At 39.8% G+C, this 22,429-nt stretch overlaps 1 protein-coding gene across 2 annotated transcripts; it reads right to left on the minus strand.

Moving 5' to 3' along the window:
- Window positions 1–11,308: 11,308 nt before the first annotated feature.
- On the minus strand, window positions 11,309–20,550 carry LOC133610607 (nucleoside diphosphate kinase A-like). Of its 2 annotated transcripts, none has more exons than XM_061967028.2 (5): window positions 20,386–20,550; window positions 18,009–18,141; window positions 14,399–14,500; window positions 14,213–14,325; window positions 11,309–11,699 (listed from the first exon to the last, which is right to left on the minus strand). In XM_061967028.2, exons 2-5 carry the CDS (start codon window positions 18,135–18,137, stop codon window positions 11,585–11,587), a joined length of 459 nt encoding a protein of 152 aa, XP_061823012.1. In that variant the 5' UTR covers window positions 18,138–18,141; window positions 20,386–20,550; the 3' UTR covers window positions 11,309–11,584. The 2 variants fall into 2 exon arrangements, with proteins under 2 accessions (XP_061823012.1, XP_061823011.2); XM_061967027.2 differs by lacking the exon at window positions 20,386–20,550 and adding an exon at window positions 18,203–18,225.
- Window positions 20,551–22,429: the final 1,879 nt, after the last annotated feature.

Raw genomic sequence — 22,429 nt, forward strand, 5'->3', positions numbered from 1 at the left:
CAGTAGCAGTCCATGTGGCGTCAGTTGGTATTCTGGGAATAGATGCCTATACTTTATCAAGATTTGTCGCGTGATATCAAGGATTATACGTCGGTCGCGTCCCCAGACATATTAAACTAATGTGCTCCAGACGCCATTCTACACGACAAAACAAATGGCAACTTGGAAAAGCATGGAGGTCTACAACTTCTTTGTGTGTGGCTGGGTCAAGGAAATTAGTATCAAGACTCTCCCGGATAAATATACATTGTTTTTGCTCAGGTAAGGTTACATTTCATGATTTAACTTTGTGTCCAAATAAGCCATGTTCGTTGCTGTTGTATTTGTATTTGTTTATTTGAAAGACAATGTGCAGTTACATTAAGAAGATGGCTGCACCCGATTTAGCACCATGCTAATTTCCATCTGTAGTCCTTTTATGGCGCATTTACCATCCACAATTAAAATTAGCAAGGATTAAAAATACACAACAAAATCTAAATTACATAATGATAAGCAATTTAAAATACAAGTACAATACATAGAGGGTATGTGAGTTACAAATAAGTGGGCGGTCAAGTTACAGTATTTTAGCAGCTTCATTTAAAGTGCAGCAGTTTTTATCAAAGTCCACATAACACAGCATACAGTGCAGTAGCTATTAGATCAGGGGTCCCCAAACTTTTTGACTCGGGGGCCGCATTGGGTTAAAAAATTGTTATATATATATATATATATATATATATATATATATATATATATATATATATATATATATATATATTATTCCTCACGCACTAATTGACTGAAAGAGCGCGCACTTGCCACGTGCTCGCCCGACACTGTGGCGCAAGCGCAATGTTATCAATGGGGAAATGCATTTTTAGACAATATGATTTGCGAGACACCGAGAGTAACAAGCAGTAGAAAATGGATTAGAAAAAACAGATTTAAAAAAAAAAATTGGGGGGCCGTAGTTTGGGGACCTGCATTAGATGGTACCTATAAGGGTATCATTCAATAGCCATCTACCCCATTGGCAGTGGCGGGCCGTGCGTTTCTCACCTAGGCCTTCAGTGATGTCCTACTTAGTCCGACTTCACCTCTCAAAATACTGTAATTGATGTCACCACATGGACACGGCTGGAGATACTATACAGAAACAAACGTGCACACTACTGAGCATTGAAATCCCTCAACAGTGTACAAAACGGTCTATTTTTCAGCGCATATTCAATAAACCCACTTCAGCAATTAAAATATATCTTACGTGGTGCTGTCAAAATTGAAAGAATTGTATGAAAATGAAAAAATTAAGAAATTAAATATTTGAACTCACAATTTATAGTACCCATTTGATGCCTTACAAGCCAGTGGTACTGTCGTAGTCGGTAGTTGGTCGTAGTCGGTTGATTCGTGTGAAAGTGGCGGGCAAACCATTTCACCGCCGGGATAGCTTCTGGTGTCGGCCGACCTCGTCTCATAAGATCTAGTTTCTCTTAAGTATCCTTGAAAATGGCTTTGCAAATATATATCTGCCAGCTAATCAACATTTTGCGCTGCTTCTATGTGAGTACCGGTGAGTTTTCTGTGGCTTTCTATGGCTCGTATGGCTCCGGAGCCACTTCCTGTTTTCGTAACTTGTGATTGAATACTCACTCGGGACTCCCAAGTCAGTATCCAATTACAGCGTAAGGCCAGCTAGAAGGCCTTACTGACAACAACTCGTGATCTGATTGGCTATCGCAATTGTCTATCAACTCTTATGTGTCCGTTCACTTACAGTGCACCAGTGGCGGGCCGTGCGTTTCCCACCTAGGCCTTCAGTGATGTCCGACTTCAATGATTACTTTTCAAAATACCATAATGTATGTCCCCACATGACCATTGGTTAAGAAATACTATACAGGAACACATTTACGCACTACTGGACATTGAAACCCCTCAGCGGTGTACAAAACGGGCTATTTTCTGGCGCATTTAAAAATCAATAAACCCGCATCAGCAATTATAACATATCTTATGTTGTACTGTCAAAATTTAAATTTCAAAAAAACGTGAAAAAAATAAAGAAATAACATATTTGTAGGACTCATTCAACGCTGTATAAGCCAGTGGTACCGCTCGTAGTCGGTTGATTTCATCGCAAGAACAGCTGAGCAAGCTTCCGGGGTTGGCCGACATCGTCTCACAAGATGTAGTTTCTCTTTAAATATCCTTGAAAATGGCCTTGCAAATATATATCTGCCACCTAATCAACGTTTTGTTCTCCTTTGTGGGTCAACACTTCCAGCTTCCTGCTAAATTGCAATACAATCACAGTCTGGATAACATCAGGCTACCTAGAGAGGCTACTGTCAACAACTTGTGATCTGATTGGCTATTGCATCTGTCTATCAACTGTATGTTGTAAAGTCTGAACCCAAACCAGCACACAGAAGCAGGGGTTGCAGGTAGAAAACGCACTCAGCGCTGTTTATTCAAGGGGGCTTTCCCCTTGAATGGCAAATAAAGTTCTTCCCAATCGGGGCTTTCAAATCAAAAATCATACAGTCGGTTCACTTCAACCACTTATTTCCTGTAGCACCTGGGAGTGCTCTTCATGCCCTCATGTGCAGGGCCAGTTTGCCTGCAAAGGAGACATAGAGACGACTATTGGTCAGATTCCCACAAACATGGTAAATGTTCGACGGAGGAGAACAATGGAGTTTAGCTTACCGCCCGATGCAGGAGTTCCTTCTCTGATGAGAGCCAGCGACACGGTGAGACAGAGCTCTGAGCTTGAATAGCCAACATTTGGATTGCCTGACTCAGAGCAGTACCCCTTGTTTTACTACTAAAAATACAGTGGAAACTTTGACCAACCCATGAGTCTTTCAACCTACGATGATCTTTCATAACCAAGTGTGTCTCCTGTAAAAAAGCAATTTCCGTTTTAAGTGGGAGAATACTCTACCCCTTTTAATTGGACCATTCAAGCCTTTGACATTCCAAGACACAAATCTCAAACATGATACTCCTTTTTGAGTATTAGCCATAATCACATATATTTTTAAGTGGTGAGAGGAAGCACTGCTTAATAAAGGGTAGTATAGTAATATGTACTCAATGACAGTATTAATAAATAGAAATCTGTAGGACTCATAGCTCACAAACCCCGAAACATAAACCCTTAAAGGGGAACATTATCACCAGACCTACGTAAGCGTCACTATATATCTTGATGTTGCAGAAAAAAGACCATATATTTTTTTAACCGATTTCCGAACTCTAAATGGGTGAATTTTGGCGAATTAAACCCATTTCTAATATTCGCTCTTGGAGCGATGACGTCACAACGTGAGATCACATCGGGAAGCAATCCGCCATTTTCTCAAACACTGGGTCAAATCAGCTCTGTTATTTTCCGTTTTTTCGACTGTTTCCCGTACCTTGGAGACATCATGCCTCGTCGGTGTGTTGTCGGAGGGTGTAACAACACGAACAGGGACGGATTCAAGTTGCACCAGTGGCCCAAAGATGCGAAAGTGGCAAGAAATTGGACGTTTGTTCCGCACACTTTACCGAAGAAAGCTATGCTACGACAGAGATGGCAAGAATGTGTGGATATCCTGCGACACTCAAAGCAGATGCATTTCCAACGATAAAGTCAAAGAAATCTGCCGCCAGACCCCCATTGAATCTGCCGGAGTGTGTGAGCAATTCAGGGACAAAGGACCTCGGTAGCACGGCAAGCAATGGCGGCAGTTTGTTCCCGCAGACGAGCGAGCTAAACCCCCTGGATGTCTTGGCTCACACCGTCCCTTATGCCACCGAAGATGATCAAGAGAAGAATATCGACCCTAGCTTCCCTGGCCTGCTGACATGAGGGTATGTCTACAGAATATATTCATTGATGAAAATTGGGCTGTCTGCACTCTCAAAGTGCATGTTGTTGCCAAATGTATTTCATATGCTGTAAACCTAGTTCATAGTTGTTAGTTTCCTTTAATGCCAAACAAACACATACCAATCGTTGGTTAGAAGGCGATTGCCGAATTCGTCCTCGCTTTCTCCAGTGTCGCTGGCTGTCGTGTCGTTTTCGTCAGTTTCGCTTGCATACGGTTCAAACCGATATGGCTCAATAGCTTCAGTTTCTTCTTCAATTTCGTTTTCGCTACCTGCCTCCACACTACAACCATCCGTTTCAATACATGCATAATCTGTTGAATCGCTTAAGCCGCTGAAATCCGAGTCTGAATCCGAGCTAATGTCGCTTTAGCTTGCTGTTCTATGCGCCATGTTTGTTTGTGTTGGCATCACTATGTGACGTCACAGGAAAATGGACGGGTGTATATAACGATGGTTAAAATCAGGCACTTTGAAGCTTTTTTTAGGGATATTGCGTGATAGGTAAAATTTTGAAAAAAACTATGAAAAATAAAATAAGCCACTGGGAACTGATTTTTAATGGCTTTAACCTTTGTGAAATTGTGATAATGTTCCCCTTTAACAGAGAAAACAGCAAAAAAAACACACCTATCCTCCCCAGGCTGGTCCTAAAAAACAGACCAGCAGCGGGACTCCATAAACTTTGTAACTTCGGTATGACACCTTCTGACTAAACCCTCGGCGAGCAATCATAGCTCCTACATCTATGTAAAAGTTTCTGTGTAGGCCCTGTAATGAGGTGGCGACTTGTCCAGGGTGTACCCCGCCTTCCGCCCGAATGCAGCTGAGATACTGAGACTCCAGCACCCCCGCGACCCCTAACGGGACAAGCGGTAGAAAATGGATGGATGGAAGTCTACATTGAAAAAATATGCGCAAAATGAAAATAGCTAGGGGAAACAATTCATATCGGATTCCAAAGGTATATTAACTTAAGCGAATAATTGAAGAAATTAAAATAACACTCACTGAAGTAGCCCCTGCTAACCATATTTTGTCGGACATCCAAGTCTCATCAGATTATGTGACATTTCAGCAGACATGTATATTCATAATGATAAATGGTAGTCCGGTAAGTTTGCGTCATCAACCCTATAAGAAAATTGTAGACTGTATAATTTACCACATCGTCATTCAACATTTTTAAAATGTATTTACTTGTGATGTGCATGATGCAAACTGACTGCAATGTTTGTCAGTTGATCCTTTATTTCATTTTTTGGATCTGGTAGTGTCTTACCCAAATTGGCAGCACTGCTGTCACACCGTCAGTCTACCCCAGGGCAGCTTTGGCTACGAAAGTAGCTTACAAGCACCAGGTGTGAATGAATGATGGGTTCTCACTTCTCTGTGAAGCGCTTTGAGTGTCTAGAAAAGCGCTATATAAATCTAATCCATTATTATTATTATTATTATTATTACCTTCAACACCCTCCCCGATCTGTGTCTGCACCAGGAGTAATATCACTGAGTGGTGTGTACCTGATGATCCATGGTTAAAGTGGGTTGTTGCTTGTCCCTCTCTAGATTCACACAATTTGTTTCTTTAAACCATTACAACATTTTTTTGGCACTGACTTGTTTTTGTATTCCTGCGGCTGCTCTTTCCTCTGATTCAACAGGCAAATGTTTATTTTCTTTGGTCACACTCGCATTACGTAGGAGTGTGAAAAGATTAAAATATGACAATATTTCTTTGAGAGAAAAGCCATTTGGCCAGCACAAGGCAGAAGTTTCTCAAGTTGCCGCCCCAAAGTCAGTTTCTGTTTGCGAAAAGAAGTCAAGACTCATGTTTAAGACTTTAGACTTCAGACTTCCTTTTTGTTGTCATTCAAATTTGAACTTTACAGCACAGATAAGAACGAAATTTCGTTGCATTAGCTCATGGTAGTGCAAGATAAAAAAGCAATAAGGTGCAGATATGAATAAATAGATTACTGTACAGATAAATATATTGCACTTTTGCATATGCATCCTGGTTTATGGATATATGTTATATTGTCTTTATATTCCAACGAGTTAATCCATTTTTGGGGGGAATTGAGGGGATTATTATGATGCGTTCAAGAGTCTTATGGCCTGAGGGAAGAAGCTGTTACAGAACCTGGAGGTTCTGCTATGGAGGCTGTGGAACCTCTTTCTAGAGTGCAGCAGTGAAAACAGTCCTTGGTGGGGGTGGGAGGAGTCTGCAGATTTTCTGAGCCCTGGTCAGGCAGCGGCTTTTTGCGATCTCCTGGATAGGAGGAAGAGAAGTCCTTATGATCTTTTCCGCCGTCCTCACCACTCTGGAGAGACTTCCAGTCTGAGGCACTGCAGGCTCCAGTCCAGACAGAGATGCTGTTGGTCAGCAGGCTCTCTATAGTGCCTCTGTAGAATGTGGTGAGAATGGGGGGAGGGAGCTGTGCTCTTTTCATCCGACGCAAAAAGTGCATGCGCTGCTGAGCTCTTTTTACAAGAGCTCCGGTGTGTAGGGACCAGGTTATATTGTCAGTTATCTGCACCCCCAGGAACTTGGTGCTGCTTACCATCTCCACCGCTGTGCCGTTGATCAACGTTCCCTCTAAAGTGCGCGCCTGCGCAATTGCGCACTGCTCACGCGTCCTCTGCGCACAGCAAATGAATGCCGCGCAGGAAATCAAAAATCCCATCTGAATTTTAAACAAAATAAACACATTACAATTTATTCTGTATGATTTTGCAATGCAACTCTGTGAGTGACAGGTGACAACAAGAGTGGCCCCAATGAATAAAACAATCTTTGTCAACACAGTTCAATTATCATCTGTCGAGACACTTTACGGACAGGAATTCCATCAGTCACTTTATTGAGCAAAACTGTTTGTAACCACACCAAAAACATGAGTAAAAAAACTTTTATCTATAAAAACTGGTAATACTGCCATACAAACCAGCAGGGGCGCTGCTAGGGATTTTGGGCCCCATGAAAAGAATCTTTACAGGGCCCCCAACACAGTCTCATTATTTTTTCTGTATTATAATTTCATCATCATTAGGGGCCTCTCTGGACCCCCCTCCATCATGGGCCCCTAGAATTCGTCTCCTTAATTACCCCCCCTTTTCGGCGCCCCTGCAAACCAGGCTTAAACCAACGTTATCATCCGTCGTTTCAACAGAAGCCGCTCACTCTGTCTCACCTGCACCAACACACGCACTCATGACACTTAGCCAGTGCTGCGTTTATGGCCACAAAAAAAGTCGGACAACCCCAACGCCACACAATGTGTAAATGCCAGGTTGTAACACTCTGACTCCACAATCAGATGTGTGCTTATTTTACTGCCATTTATTAAGAATGTTAATCTAAGGATATTATTCATGAAATATTGTCACTAGATTTCATACATTTTAATAAAAAGATGTATTTTACAGACAGAAAGTTACAGGAACTAAATGTAATCTCTGAAAGGGGTAACATTTCTTTTAAAGGCAGGACCCGCAGCCAGACATACAATACTAGCACATAGGTCATGAAACATAGGGCAAAATCACTTATATCAGAAAATTATTTTGATAAAACATTTAAATTGTTATGTCAGGTTTGGGACAGGTGTGACGCTGGTGTGGCCACAGTGTGCACGTCTGAAGTTGCTCACATGTGCTCCACTGAATGCTCAGGGAGTTTGTGCGTTTGCTCACACACATGAAAAATTAGAGGGAACATTGCCGTTGATTAAGATTTAAGTCATGCATGCAAAGTCTTAAAATATTTTAAAATGCACCAGTATCGTTTTTGACTGAGTTTAATTTTAAAAAAAAGGCTATCTTCAGTCACATATTTAGTTACTTTAGTTTTCTTAAAAACAATATTTGTCTCTGCGTGTATCGTCACACCCCTGAACGGTCCTTCGAAAAAATCTGGCACATTTTCTATGCATAGGTTGATACATAAGGCGCTAGCATTGTCAATGCAATGTTATTGCATCAATCAATCAATCATTAATCAAAGTTTATTTATATAGCCCTAAATCAAAAGTGTCTCAAAGGGCTCCACAAGCCACAACGACATCCTCGGCTCAGATACCACATCAGGGCAAGAAAAAACTCAACGCAATGAGATACAATGAGAAACCTTGGAGGGGACCGCAGATGTGGGGACCCCACCGGGCGACCAGTGCGATGGACGTCGAGTGGGTCTAGTTAATAGTGTGAGAGTCCAGTCCATAGTGGGGCCAGCAGGGTGGTGGGATGTAAGATAAAGTCTCAATGCAGTTCATAGTTCAAATTATAATTCTTTATGTACCCGTGGAATTAACTTCTTTATTTTGATTTGGTGTATCAAAACATTTTTAGCATGCACCAATTAGGGGAGGGCCGGTCCATAGATTGTTAGAATCATTGTGATGTGCCACGTGAGGATCAGTATAGATGAGTAAATGTTAAAAGTGGATTATTTTTCATTTTCAAAACCACAACCACAGCACCCGGAAGTTGACCGGTGTTGTGCAAAATTCTGTATCCTTGAAATATCCTTTATCCCCTGCTGATGGAGCCCGCATGAGGGCACAGCTCTGTTCCAGACGCTTTTTAATAACGGACTTTGTTGTTGTGAAGTCTATTGACGTGAAGGACGAAGTCTATCAATGTTGCTTTTTTGCAAAACAGTAAAAAAGGATTGTTCCAACCTGTTGTGCAGCATGTCTGACTGCCAGGTTGGAGTATACCAACCGCAGAAATTCTATGAAGGGCTTGCCGCAAGGCTGGGTGTGTTTAAACAGTGCAGCCATTTACATGTACAGGTAAAAGCCAGTAAATTAGAATATTTTGAAAAACTTGATTTATTTCAGTAATTGCATTCAAAAGGTGTAACTTGTACATTATATTTATTCATTGCACACAGACTGATGCATGTTTATTTCATTTAATTTTGATGATTTGAAGTGGCAACAAATGAAAATCCAAAATTCCGTGTGTCACAAAATTAGAATATTACTTAAGGCTAATACAAAAAAGGGATTTTTAGAAATGTTGGCCAACTGAAAAGTATGAAAATGAAAAATATGAGCATGTACAATACTCAATACTTGGTTGGAGCTCCTTTTGCCTCAATTACTGCGTTAATGCGGCGTGGCATGGAGTCGATGAGTTTCTGGCACTGCTCAGGTGTTATGAGAGCCCAGGTTGCTCTGATAGTGGCCTTCAACTCTTCTGCGTTTTTGGGTCTGGCATTCTGCATCTTCCTTTTCACAATACCCCACAGATTTTCTATGGGGCTGGTCAGGGGAGTTGGCGGGCCAGTTTAGAACAGAAATACCATGGTCCGTAAACCAGGCACGGGTAGATTTTGCGCTGTGTGCAGGCGCCAAGTCCTGTTGGAACTTGAAATCTCCATCTCCATAGAGCAGGTCAGCAGTAGGAAGCATGAAGTGCTCTAAAACTTGCTGGTAGACTGCTGCGTTGACCCTGGATCTCAGGAAACAGAGTGGACCGACACCAGCAGATGACATGGCACCCCAAACCATCACTGATGGTTTGGGTTGGTTTGGTTTGCATTTCCTTTGGAAATCGAGGTCCCAGAGTCTGGAGGAAGACAGGAGAGGCACAGGATCCACGTTGCCTGAAGTCTAGTGTAAAGTTTCCACCATCAGTGATGGTTTGGGGTGCCATGTCATCTGCTGGTGTCGGTCCACTCTGTTTCCTGAGATCCAGGGTCAACGCAGCCGTCTACCAGCAAGTTTTAGAGCACTTCATGCTTCCTGCTGCTGACCTGCTCTATGGAGATGGAGATTTCAAGTTCCAACAGGACTTGGCGCCTGCACACAGCGCAAAATATACCCGTGCCTGGTTTACGGACCATGGTATTTCTGTTCTAAATTGGCCCGCCAACTCCCCTGACCTTAGCCCCATAGAAAATCTGTGGGGTATTGTGAAAAGGAAGATGCAGAATGCCAGACACAAAAACACAGAAGAGTTGAAGGCCACTATCAGAGCAACCTGGGCTCTCATAACACCTGAGCAGTGCCAGAAACTCATCGACTCCATGCCACGCCGCATTAACGCAGTAATTGAGGCAAAAGGAGCTCCAACCAAGTATTGAGTATTGTACATGCTCATATTTTTCATTTTCATACTTTTCAGTTGGCCAACATTTCTAAAAATCCCTTTTTTGTATTAGACTTAAGTAATATTCTAATTTTGTGACACACGGAATTTTGGATTTTCATTTGTTGCCACTTCAAATCATCAAAATTAAATGAAATAAACATTTGAATGCATCAGTCTGTGTGCAATGAATTAATATAATGTACAAGTTACACCTTTTGAATGCAATTACTGAAATAAATCAAGTTTTTCAAAATATTCTAATTTACTGGCTTTTACCTGTACTGTAGGCCAGACCAAAAAAGAAAGTTCCCAATCAGCTGTGCAATACTAACTCTAAAACTTTTTTTATTGTAATTTTACAGCAAATTACTAATAATTGCATCACTATCAGTAACATTTACAGTAACTTACTGCAGAGCTGTGTTTTTACAGTTAATTTCAGTAAAGTTACATAATGCTGTAACTTCACAATCATTTCATTGTTATTACACTTTAACAGCACACTACTCTACAGGTGTGCAATGTAGTCTACATACTCCCTTAAGACACGAATCTGATGAATGTACAGTGATTTGTTGTGATTTTACAGGACTAAAACAGTATTCCATGTACTGTAAAATAAGTTAATTGCCGTAAAATATGAGGTTCTCTTAATTTGTCATAATTTTTACAGTAAATTTTGATTACACGATTTTACTGTGAAAAAAATGTAGTTAAATCCTAGTATTTTTTTTGACAGGGTAAAATGCTGTAATCCCCATGCAACAGTTGGACTGCTGCCAAAGACAACTACTGAAAATCCTAGCTGCTCTTTTGAAGGTCAATAGATTTGACTTATATGGCGCTTTTCTACCTTCGAGGTACATTAAAGTGCTTTGATATGACCACAGCCACCAGTTAATGACACAGCATCAGGAGCAACTGGAGGTTCAGTATATTGCTCAAGGATACTCTGACATAGGGTACTGGTGATCAAACCCACATCCTTCAGGGCTGGGCCATGCTCCTCACAAAAGGATAACAGAATGAGGTCAGAGGGTGCTCAAAACATGAAGAACTTTTCAAAAAGGTGACAAGTAAACTGTTTGATATTGCTGCAAAGGATGCTTTGGAATCTGATGAAAGCAAGTGTCTACAGATGCAGCGGGAGGATCTTTATAGCAGCAACATGTGATCTGTCAAACTTGCAGACAAGAAAAGAGTGGAAATTGAAGCGCGAGGACAAAGCAATGAAGAATGAAAAAGCTCACCTTTTCTTTATGCAAATATATAATTTGACTCGGCGGCACAGTTGTGTTGACAGTTTGACTCTGGATAGCAAGCAATGACAAGCAAATATTTTGTCATTGTGTCATGTTTATTTCAAATCCATTGTAGGAGTACACAAGGCAAAACAAACAGATCAACAGATTTGAATGACATTTGAAGTATACGTAGACAGAACAGACATGGTCATTTGAGGAATGTTTAGGAGAATGAGCCTAAAAAGTACACAATGATTCAAGATCAGAAAGCAAATGATCTAAACTACCGTTCTCTTTTCTATTGTTTGATAAAGAGGCAAAAACACTCTCCATCCCTACCAAGTGTGCAAATGTTTGCACAACAGCACTCAGTAGAGCCAGCTGAAGGCACAGCTAGTGTAGCTACTCAGTTCGTCTGCTTTGAACCACAGGCCAATCTCCTTTTTAGCACTTTCCACAGAGTCACTGCCATGGATGATGTTTCTGTTGACAAAAAGAAACATGAAGTAAACAATGAAGCCAGGTAAATAAAATCTGCTTATTTCCCCTTTCCCACCACCTTTGGCAAAAGCTCAATCAATGGAGAGTAGGTATACTATATATGCAGGGTTAGTCATGACTTTACAAGCACTTCATTTATTGCATGAATTTTGGTGAGAAGCTTTTTAAGACCATGTAAAAACCTTGATCACATTCTGACGTTTGAAAGAAGGTTTTAAACTAGTGATGCAGGTATACGCAGGTCTGGGCCGATATTGAATAAGTCAATTGAAAATTAATTTTTTTTAATGAAAATTAAAGTCGGTAAGTTTACCAGCGTCGATAAATCGCTTCAAGAGCAGTCACGCTTTTCCTCCTGACGCGCGTTTGTACCATAGCAGTTTTACTCGCTGGAATGTGTGGCAAGGCGGGGCCGCTGGCCTGCTAGCATCACACACTCCAACTTAGCATGTAGCAGCTAACATGGACAAAATGATCACAAACCAAATGCCACCACACAAATGTGGGAATATTTCAGTTTATTTTATTTATATTTGAATAAAAGTCTGCACAAAAATTGTATTCAAGTGCAACATTTTGCACTTGAATAAAAATCAAACAAAATCAATAATAGGTTCTAAGTGCGAGACCCTCAAATATAAACAAAAACAAAAAAATGGCTAAATAAAGTTATTGTGAACAAAATTATCATGTTAATTATCGCGGTATTGCTCAATGTACTTCTACACACTAAAATCTTTTAACCAAGTTTTTTTCTTTATAACTAAAATAAATAGCCACACAATATACTTTTTTGGCAGAGGAAACATCAAATATTGTTCTGGCTTCATAAGAGCCATATTGTTTTTGTGTGTTTTAATATGTTTATCTTCTTCCACTTTAAATTATAAAAAGTGATCAGTTGTTTCATTTCCAGTTTTAATGGGACGTCACGTGAGTTCACTTCCTGTTGAACGGAGTCAGTGTCCGTCTGTTTCAAATTGTGGAGTTTATCGATCACTTTGTGCAAAATCAGCACATCCTTTATGTTTAAAGTGAATACTGTTGCTAAGTTGTTTAGACAATGTGTTTCTACAAGTTTAGATGGGGGAACAATGTTTCGTAATGGGGAAAGACATTAATGTATGTTGTTTAAAAGTTAGCAAGCAAGATAGCATCATCAAAGTGCAGTTATGAATGACGGGTTTTCAATCATTTTTATTTAATATTTAACCGTCGGGAGTTTTACAGTGGTTATTATTAATACTACCTTCTATTTGTAGTTCAAACACTTGTAGCCGCAAAAATTGATGCAAAAGAATGACTGCCTTTGCAGACCGTCTCGTTCGCCAAACACTATGTGATGCTAACGGGCCAGCAGCATCGCTTCGCAACACATACCGTATTTTTCGGACTATAAGTCGCTCCGGAGTATAAGTCGCACCGGCCGAAAATGCATAATAAAGAAGGAAAAAAACATATATACTGTAAGTCGCACTGGAGTATAAGTCGCATTTTTTGGGGAAATGTATTTGATAAAACCCAACACCAAGAATAGACATTTGAAAGGCAATTTAAAATAAATAAAGAATAGTGAACAACAGGCTGAATAAGTGTACGTTATATGACTCATAAATAACCAACTGAGAACGTGCCTGGTATGTTAACGTAACATATTATGGTAAGAGTCATTCAAATAACTAACATATAGAACATGCTATACGTTTACCAAACAATCTGTCACTCCTAATCGCTAAATCCCATACGTCTAGTCTCTTACGTGAATGAGCTAAATAATATGATATTTTACGGTAATGTGTTAATTTCACACATAAGTCGCTCCTGAGTACAAGTCGCACCCCCGGCCAAAATATGAAAAAAACTGCGATTTATAGTCCGAAAAATACGGTAAGAGTCGAAGACACTTAATGAAAGGCAAGACGATTCACCCCCTTCCTTTCATTCCGCTTTAGCACTAACGCACGCAGCTGCTGAAACCGATGAAAAGCGTGAATTCTCTAGAAGCGTACACATAGCGATTTATCGACACTGGAAAACTTACCGACTTAATTTTAATTTATAGTCTGTTAATTGACTTACCGAATATTGGCCTAGGCCTACCATCACAGCATACTCGGTCGTCTGTGTTGTGTAGCTCAGTCAGTTAGAAGCTAAAATATTCCTATATGTTTTCTAATTATCTTTTTTCCGCCTAACTTTTGTTTCTTTGCAATAGCGAGTCGCGACTAGCATCCTGTGCATTTGGTGTGCGTAAGCTAGAAGTCGCACCTGCACCTTCCGAGACAAAGATTGGTGATATGACAAGAGGCTTCACTTAATTTTACTATTGAGCAATGCACAGAGACAACCCTCTTGTTCCGTTTGAAAGTGAGAGGCGATGAAAACACACAAACATCGCAATTTATCGATCAATCCAAGTTAAAAAGTTCATTTTCATTTATAGTTTGATTAATTAACGAACCATCTGCTCAGGCCTAATAAAAGCTGGCACTTACTTGCTGACATCAATGCAGAAGTCTCCTCTGATGGTTCCAGGTTTAGAGTCAGCAGGGTTGGTTTCACCAAGCATCACCCTGCCAGTCTTGACAACACCTTTGCCTTCCCACACCTGACAATTTAATAGGAGGACAACAGATTCAACATTCAAACTTTTACAAGGCTTTTTGTAATCAAAATGTTACCATGGCGACGACTGGACCGGAACTCATGTAATTAATGAGTGTTGGGAAGAATGGTCGGTCTTTCAGGTCGATGTAGTGGTTCATAAGAAGATCCTCAGTTGCCTGCAGCATGAACATGTAGAAAGAGTACATTAGTTTTTGCAGCCCACTGACATTTACATTATGGCCCGTTTTACAATACATTTAGCAAATGACAAACTTTAAAAAGCTGAAATACAATGCTTTAGGGCACTTTTGAGGTACAGTGGAACCTCGATTTACGAACGCCTCGACTTGCAACCTTTTTGGCTTACAAACCTTTACACAACGTCAAATACGCCTCTGTGTGCCAACCATGTCTCGACGTACGAATCGGCTTGTGGCCCCTTCAGTTCAAGGATTTTATCAGCAAAGGGGGCTTTGTTCCGCAGAAAGTCTTTAAATGTGATGAGACCTTAAAGATATGCCACAGCGGACCTTTATTACAACAAAGGAGAAGGCACTACCGGGAGACAAGCTGTTGAAGGATCGCCTCACACCACTAGTTTGTGCTAACGCTAGCAGTGACTACGTGAAGCCACTGCTCTTATCACTTCCAGAGTGTTCAACAATGCCACATACCATATATTACCAAATAAACGCCCTTGGGCAAATAACCGCCCATGTCCTAATAGCCGCCCGGGGTCTGACCCCATTTTGTGAATTAACCGCCTCTTCCTAATAACCGCCTATGTCCAAATAGCCGCCCATGGGCTGTTATTTGCATAATTTAGATTAAAATCATATTGATTTCATTAAGCCCAATTTATAAGCTAAAAGGAAAAGCAAAGTGCAGTAATTCTGGTAATTACGGTAACAGCAGACGCGTGGAGTCCAGAAAGTTACATGACAATCAAAGGCTTAACCAAATCTGTGCCGTGATGGCTTACATTACGTGGGGATTCTGGGTAATCAACATATTGCAAGAGGTCACCGCATATAGCGTAACACACACTCAATGACAACAACAAACCCACAAGGAAAAGTTTCAACATGGCAAGCAACAGTAGCAGTGAGTTGAATGAAGAGGATACCGGTACACCACAACTGATGGACGGGAATACTTTAAGGGGGAAGAAGAACAGAAAGTTTGACTTAAAGTTCAAGCTAGCGGTTGTGAAGTATGCGGAGCAGAATTCTGGTTTGGTAGCGGCCAGGCAGTTTAACGTTGACCCAAAACATGTACGAGAATGGAAACAAAAAAAGGGAGAACTACTATCTCAGTCGGCAATCGATGGACAACGGGCTCGCTTATCTGAGAAAGTGAGCGACGTGCTTGATGCTAATTTGTGTCAGTGGAATCGTCACGTTCGTGGACTGAACCACCGTGTGTCCCGCAAAATTATCCGCATTAAGGCCAAGGAGTTGTATGGCACCGCGAGTGACACCAGAGTGGTGTTTGGTGCAACGAGTGGCTGGCTTAATCGATTCCTGCGTCGGAACAACTTTACCCTCAGAAGGAGAACTGTTGCACAGAAGGACGCTCCCGTCGAGAAGAACTTGTGATTGAAGAGGAGGATGATGATGAGGGGGGTGAGGGAGAGGAAGAGGAGGATGATGAGTGGGGTCGAGTTGCATTTGGGGTTGCGTTTGCTGCAGTATTATTGTTTTGATGGTTTTATAGAGTACTTGGTACCATCATTTTATTTTTCCTGTATGCTGCTTTATTTAAATCTTGGGAGTACTGTAGCCTTTATTTTATTTAAGTGACAGTACTATTGTTCTGTTTTGATGGTCGGTTTTATACCTGAGTACTTTGTACCATCATTTTATTTTTCCTGGTAGGCTGCTTTATTTAAAAAGTTCATTTATTCTATTTGACAATTGCTGCACTACTGCCATGTTGAGGCCTTGTTGAGCTCTTGTCTTTTGATAGCCTACCTCATGTTGATCTCATGTTTTTTTGGTCGTATGTTTATAATAGCTTTTACATTTAAAGTTTTTTGTACGAAAAAAAAATACTGGTCAGTAACCATTGTAACCAAATAATGGCCTGGTGCAGGCTGGTGCAAAAATAAATAAAAGCCTTGTGCAAATAACCGCCTGCTTCTTTTAAACGCCTGTCTCCAAATACGATTTTGTGAAATAAACGCCCGGGCTACTATCTGGTAATATACGGTATTCGCAGACACATGGTAAAATGTGTTAACAGTTAATCTTGCTTTAATATTGTGTTTGGAAAAAAAAAAAGGTTCAACCATTAGCCTTTATGTTTTGTTAGTTTGATACACAGTTTAGTTTTATGAAAAGAGGGACTTTTGTAGAGTCCAGAACCATTTATTCATTATTACATTCATTCTTAAGGAACTCTGCTTTACATTACAAACTTTCTGGTCTACAAACCATGTTCAAGAACAAATACAGCTTGGAAATCGAGGTTTTATTGTAGTTTCTTACACACCTTTGTGATGGACGATTAAATATGTGGGTTACGATAAGATTTAAAAAGAAACCAGTCAATACAATGTATGAACGATTTAATACAGTATACATACAATATTCTATGGCTAACTAATATAAACAATCTTTTTTTAAAAACGTTTGTCGGAGAAAAAAAGTCATGTAATAATTTAACATGGTCATTTACAGCAGGTATGTATGATGAGAAAAGCATAATGCGTAGAGCGATCAACGTTTTGTCAACATATTTATTCTATTCAAGCAGAAGTATTTTGCTGCCCAAGGGAAGCTCTTAATTTAATTATTTTAAATTTGTACCCCGCCTTCTGCCCGAATGCAGCTGGGATAGGCTCCAGCACCCCCGCGACCCTAGAGAAACAAGCGGTAGGAAATGGATGGATAGAAACTTACTCCATAAAAAGTACAATTGCTAATATAAAAAGCACACTTTACAAATTAGAATTTTGCAGTGTCATTTCAAACTACTGGTTTCTGTTTAAATAAAAATAAAAATAAAAATCTGAATTATCTTTGTCATTTGTATTCAATAGGTTCTTTAAAAAGCAGGGGTGGGGGGGTATTTTTAGGCCATATCGCCCAGGCCTACATCTACCTGAATTGGTTTTTAACCTCTTTACAAAATAAAATATATCTACCGTAAATGCTCCCCACCCCAAATATACTAGTATGGGAATCTAAATTAAATGGTCAAATTGCCTAAATTAAAGTCCCACTCATATGAAGATAAAGGGCACATATTTGCAAAAAGTAAGAACATTGCTTTGTGAGAATTCAAGACAGCAATAACAGTGTTCACAAAGATGTTTCCACCTACAAATTGTCTAATTTTATCCATCTCAATTGAGTAAAAAGTAGATGAAACAGTTTGACATTTTAGCAATGAGCGCTTTAGAAATCAGCAAATTGAAAAGTCCTTGAAAAGGTTTGCAAACGAACGGTTTAAGCTGACTGGCTCCGACTCGATTATCCAAGATGCTAGTGTCAAGAATAGACTCGGCTGCTAATCAGCTCATGTTTTCAGTCACTATCCGCAGTAAAGTATGCAAATACTTGACTTAAAATGGGAACCATTGCCAGGTTTCACTACAGAGGTGTAATAAGTCAGTTATCAGAACATAAAATACATCTATATTTAAAAAAATAACCAATGCACAACAGAGGATCGACTTACTTGAACCATTTTCATACCAATCAATTTGAAACCTTTCCTTTCAAATCTAGAAATGACCTCCCCAATGATGCCTCTCTGCACACCGTCAGGCTTGATGGCAATAAAGGTGCGCTCCTGCGGCTCTGCCATGATTCTGAAACAAAGAAAACAACTCAATATTTTTCATTAAAAAAAAAGGAGACATCACATCTCACATCTGCTTGCATTTAGCACAACCAACTGTTTGGCCGCCCGCAGACGGCCCGGATCCCATTGCGTGGACATAGACGTTAGAAAGCAGCAGTGCGACTGATCACCTTCACTGTAACTCAGAGACTAAAAGCCTGTCTTTATCCGCACTTTCCCTTTGCTGCACCAACACAGTTAAATCATGTGATTAACTTGCTGACTCAGCTGCAACCGATACTCATTCACGGTTTGCAGTTTACAATTATTCAGACCCTTTAGGAGTTTGCAATGTTGCGATTACAAATTCAACCATTACAACAACTAAAAAAAAAACCAAGGCAACTGCTATGGCAAATTTGGGTTAGCAACCCTGTAAAAGCAGACATTTCATAAAAGGCCCTGCAGAAAATCCTGGGGAGACTGGTACACTTGAGGCTTAACATGCAACTAAAGGAAGTGTTAAATGTTAAAAAAAAACTAAAATATGATAACAAATTTGTAAATTCACAAGCTGTTGCAATGTTATTGAAAAAAATAAGCGCTGTAACAGAGTCTGTAAGAGTCCTAAGAGACTTCCTGGTTTGGTTCTTCACTGTACCATCTCAGGCAAATGCTCTCATTTTCCCAAATGTCATAATTTATCACACCATCAATGCCTACTCCCAGATAAAAGCTCAGTCTCCAGCTTTCAGTATGCTCACCCTGACTGAACAATGTACATCACCAAATCACAATTTATGAAAAAAATATATGAAAATGTTATGTAATAACAGTGTAAGTGTAATATTTTAGACCGATAAATCATTCCAGTTGTTAAAATGGCTTTAAAAAGTAGCTTGTTCAACACTTGCATACTTTCAAAAATAGTCAAGTCATTCATTTGTCAGCATTTAAAAAAAAAACCTGGCATCTGTATACAGAAATTCTAGATATAAATGGAACCATTCTACGATCGGAATAAAACTGGACTCTCTGGTGACGGTGGCAGAGAAGAGGACTGTGGAAAAACTACTGAGCCTCATGGATGATGCCAGTCACCCTCTTCATACCGTTATCAGTATCCAGAGGAGCCTGTTCAGTGCAAGACTGCTTCATCCCAAGTGCAGGACTAATAGACTAGAATACAACTCCTCTCTGGGGGGAGGGGGTACTAGGATGACAGGGGACGCAAAGCAACAACAATACTGAAATGAACTGCAACAAAAAAACAGTGCAATAAACAGCAATAACAGTGCAATACATTTTAAACGGTGCAATATACATATCACATCTCATATAACAGACAGTGTTACCGTTTTTCTAGTTATATTCTTATTTTTACTGTTGTATTTGTATTGTTACATTTTCTATTTTATTTCCATTTATACCTTCATTATTTACTTTTTCAAATTATATCTCAATTATGTACACTGTTGCTGGAATTAAAATTTTCCTGAAGGAATCAATAAAGTACTACATCTATTCTACATTTGCAAAACATACATTGGTATTTAATAGGTGTCCAAATATTTACCATTGTGGGAGGAAAGGAAATGCATGTATTGAAGGACTTGGATGCATTTTGTTTCCCATTACTACCTTCCTCCACCAGAGTGCAGCTGGGATAATATTTATGAAAATAAAAAGGGGAGATGTATGCACACCCATCCATTTTAAAAGTAGCTCGATGCTGGAGCCTATCCCAGCTGCACTACCATGTATTGTAAAATCCATCAAATAATACTGAGATGACTCCTCAAACTTGGCACTGACCAGATCGGGCGCCCAGCCCTATGTGTGATTATGGGCGGACATGTGGTGTGAAACCATTAACTTTACTAACCATTGCTTCACACTTTCCGACTTTGAGTCACATTGTATAGAAACCGAGCCAACCAAAAAAAGGCCTTACAGAACACTATGGCCTCCTTATGTGCACTGGATAAAAATGTCATTAAAAAACTAAAACAACTTATTGGGGCATTGTATTTTCCACCCTTAAATTGAAAACATACATATACATACATGAATATTATTACACACATACATACAGTCCATATATATTATATGGGCATAAAACAAAAGACACGTATACATACAGCTCTAAACGAATATCTACAAACGAGATACGGTCTACAATTACTACAGACTTCAATATGAATCAAAAGACGGTTCTTAAACAAGCCAGGGGGCTAAAATGTGAGTTTCTTCCGACAAAAAGTTATCCTACCTTATAATGGTGATGTGCTGCGGCTTGACGTGGAAGTTGATTCGCTTGTGGAAAGAGAAGGCCTGCACTTGCGCTACGGCTCTTTATGCGCGGGCAGAGTACGGAAGTGTCAAGAACGACACACCCCAAATGATGACTCATTTCCGGATGTATGGTTTCCGCCCTGGGTTTGACCACTGAATTTATGAAAATAGTCTCAAATAGATTACTTTGGTCAGTACACGTACTGCACTATTTTTTTTAGATAATTTAAAATCCTAATATTTAGACCCTTCTTCTGTTCATTGCTTTTCACCGCTGAGTTACACCTCAATTAGTCCCTCCTCTTCCGAAACGTAACCAAAATGGCGCTTATTGAGGGCGCGTGAAGGGCGGACTCGCTGCTTCAGCGTGCTAAGAGACATGCATACATGGCTGCCATCTTGGTGGGGGCCAAGTTACAATTGAAAGACAATGCAAGTATATTAAAAATAAATCATAACGTTCTCATTTCTACGCCACTATTCATGCAGTCTTCTGTATTGTCAATTTCAAAACATTTGCTATTATTTACATAATTTTATTTATGAATCTATTAGTTTTTTTTTTACATATGAAAAGTAGAATATAGAATAGGATAGATCACTTTATTGTCATCATACATTGGGGCATGACGAAATTGCAGGTGGAGGTGGTTACTCTATTAGGTGCAGTTAAAATACAACACAGACATTAAATAACATGTTGAAATAAATACATAAATACCAGTACGAACAACAGTACAACAGTGAAAAATATTGTAAGCTCTTGGGAAAGATTATATTTCCTAATGGGTAAAAACTGATTTTAACTCTTTTTGTCCTGCTCTTGTGTGACCGAAATCTTTTTCCTGATATAAACATATATACATACATACATAACCACATATATAATATACATATATATATATGTATATGTGTATATAATAAATAAATGATAAATGGGTTGTACTTGTATAGCGCTTTTCTACCTTCAAGGTACTCAAAGCGCTTTGACACTACTTCCACATTTACCCATTCACACACACATTCACACACTGATGGAGGGAGCTGCCATGCAAGGCGCTAACCAGCACCCATCAGGAGCAAGGGTGAAGTGTCTTGCTATATATACATATATATATATATATATATATATATATATATATATATATATATATATATATATATATATATATATATATATATATATATATATATATATATACATACATATAGAATGCAGCTGCGATAGGCTCCAGCTCCCCCCGCGACCCTGAACAGGACAAGCAGTAGAAAATGGATGGATGGATGGATATATATATAAGCATATAAATACATACATATACACATAGATACATATATATAGATATACATATATACATACTTACATACATACATATATAAACACATTTGTACATTCATGTATATACAGCAGGTGCTCTCTTCCAGGATTTTCTTTGCTTTGCCGGGGCAGCGAGAGCGAGCAATGTCCTCTAAGGAGGGCAGAGGGAGGCCAATTATCTTCTCCACTGTCCTGGTCACCCTTTGCATGGCCTTCCTGTCTGCAGCAGAGCAGACAGCGAACAACACAGTTATACAATAAAACAGCACTGGGTTTATGGTGACCCAATAAAAAAACAAAAACCCTGCAGTTTCTCTTCACATTGGTTTCTCTGCAGCACATAAAGGAAGTGGAGTCCTTGCCATGCCCTTTTAATCAGTGCTGAAGTGTTGACAGTCCATGTGAAGTCCTCAGATATGTGTGTTCCCAGTAACTTAATAAAGGCATTTACTACAAGTAGTGCAGATTCCCTTCTCTGTCTCCTAAAATCAATGACCATCGGATGATCTGATCTGATGATGGTGTTCGTGGGGTCAATGGGGACACAGTCAAATGAATAGGGGAAGGGTGTACAGGAGGGGGCTCAATACCCTGCCCTGAGGGAAGCCAGTGCTGAGTGACAGGGTGCAGGAGCAGAGGAGCATATTTGACCCACCTTAACAACCTAAAGTCGGTTGTTCATCTAGGAAGAGATTTGGGGAGG

This window comes from Nerophis lumbriciformis, linkage group LG11 (genome assembly GCF_033978685.3).
Source record: "Nerophis lumbriciformis linkage group LG11, RoL_Nlum_v2.1, whole genome shotgun sequence".
In the NCBI taxonomy this organism is placed as follows: Eukaryota; Metazoa; Chordata; class Actinopteri; order Syngnathiformes; family Syngnathidae; genus Nerophis; species Nerophis lumbriciformis.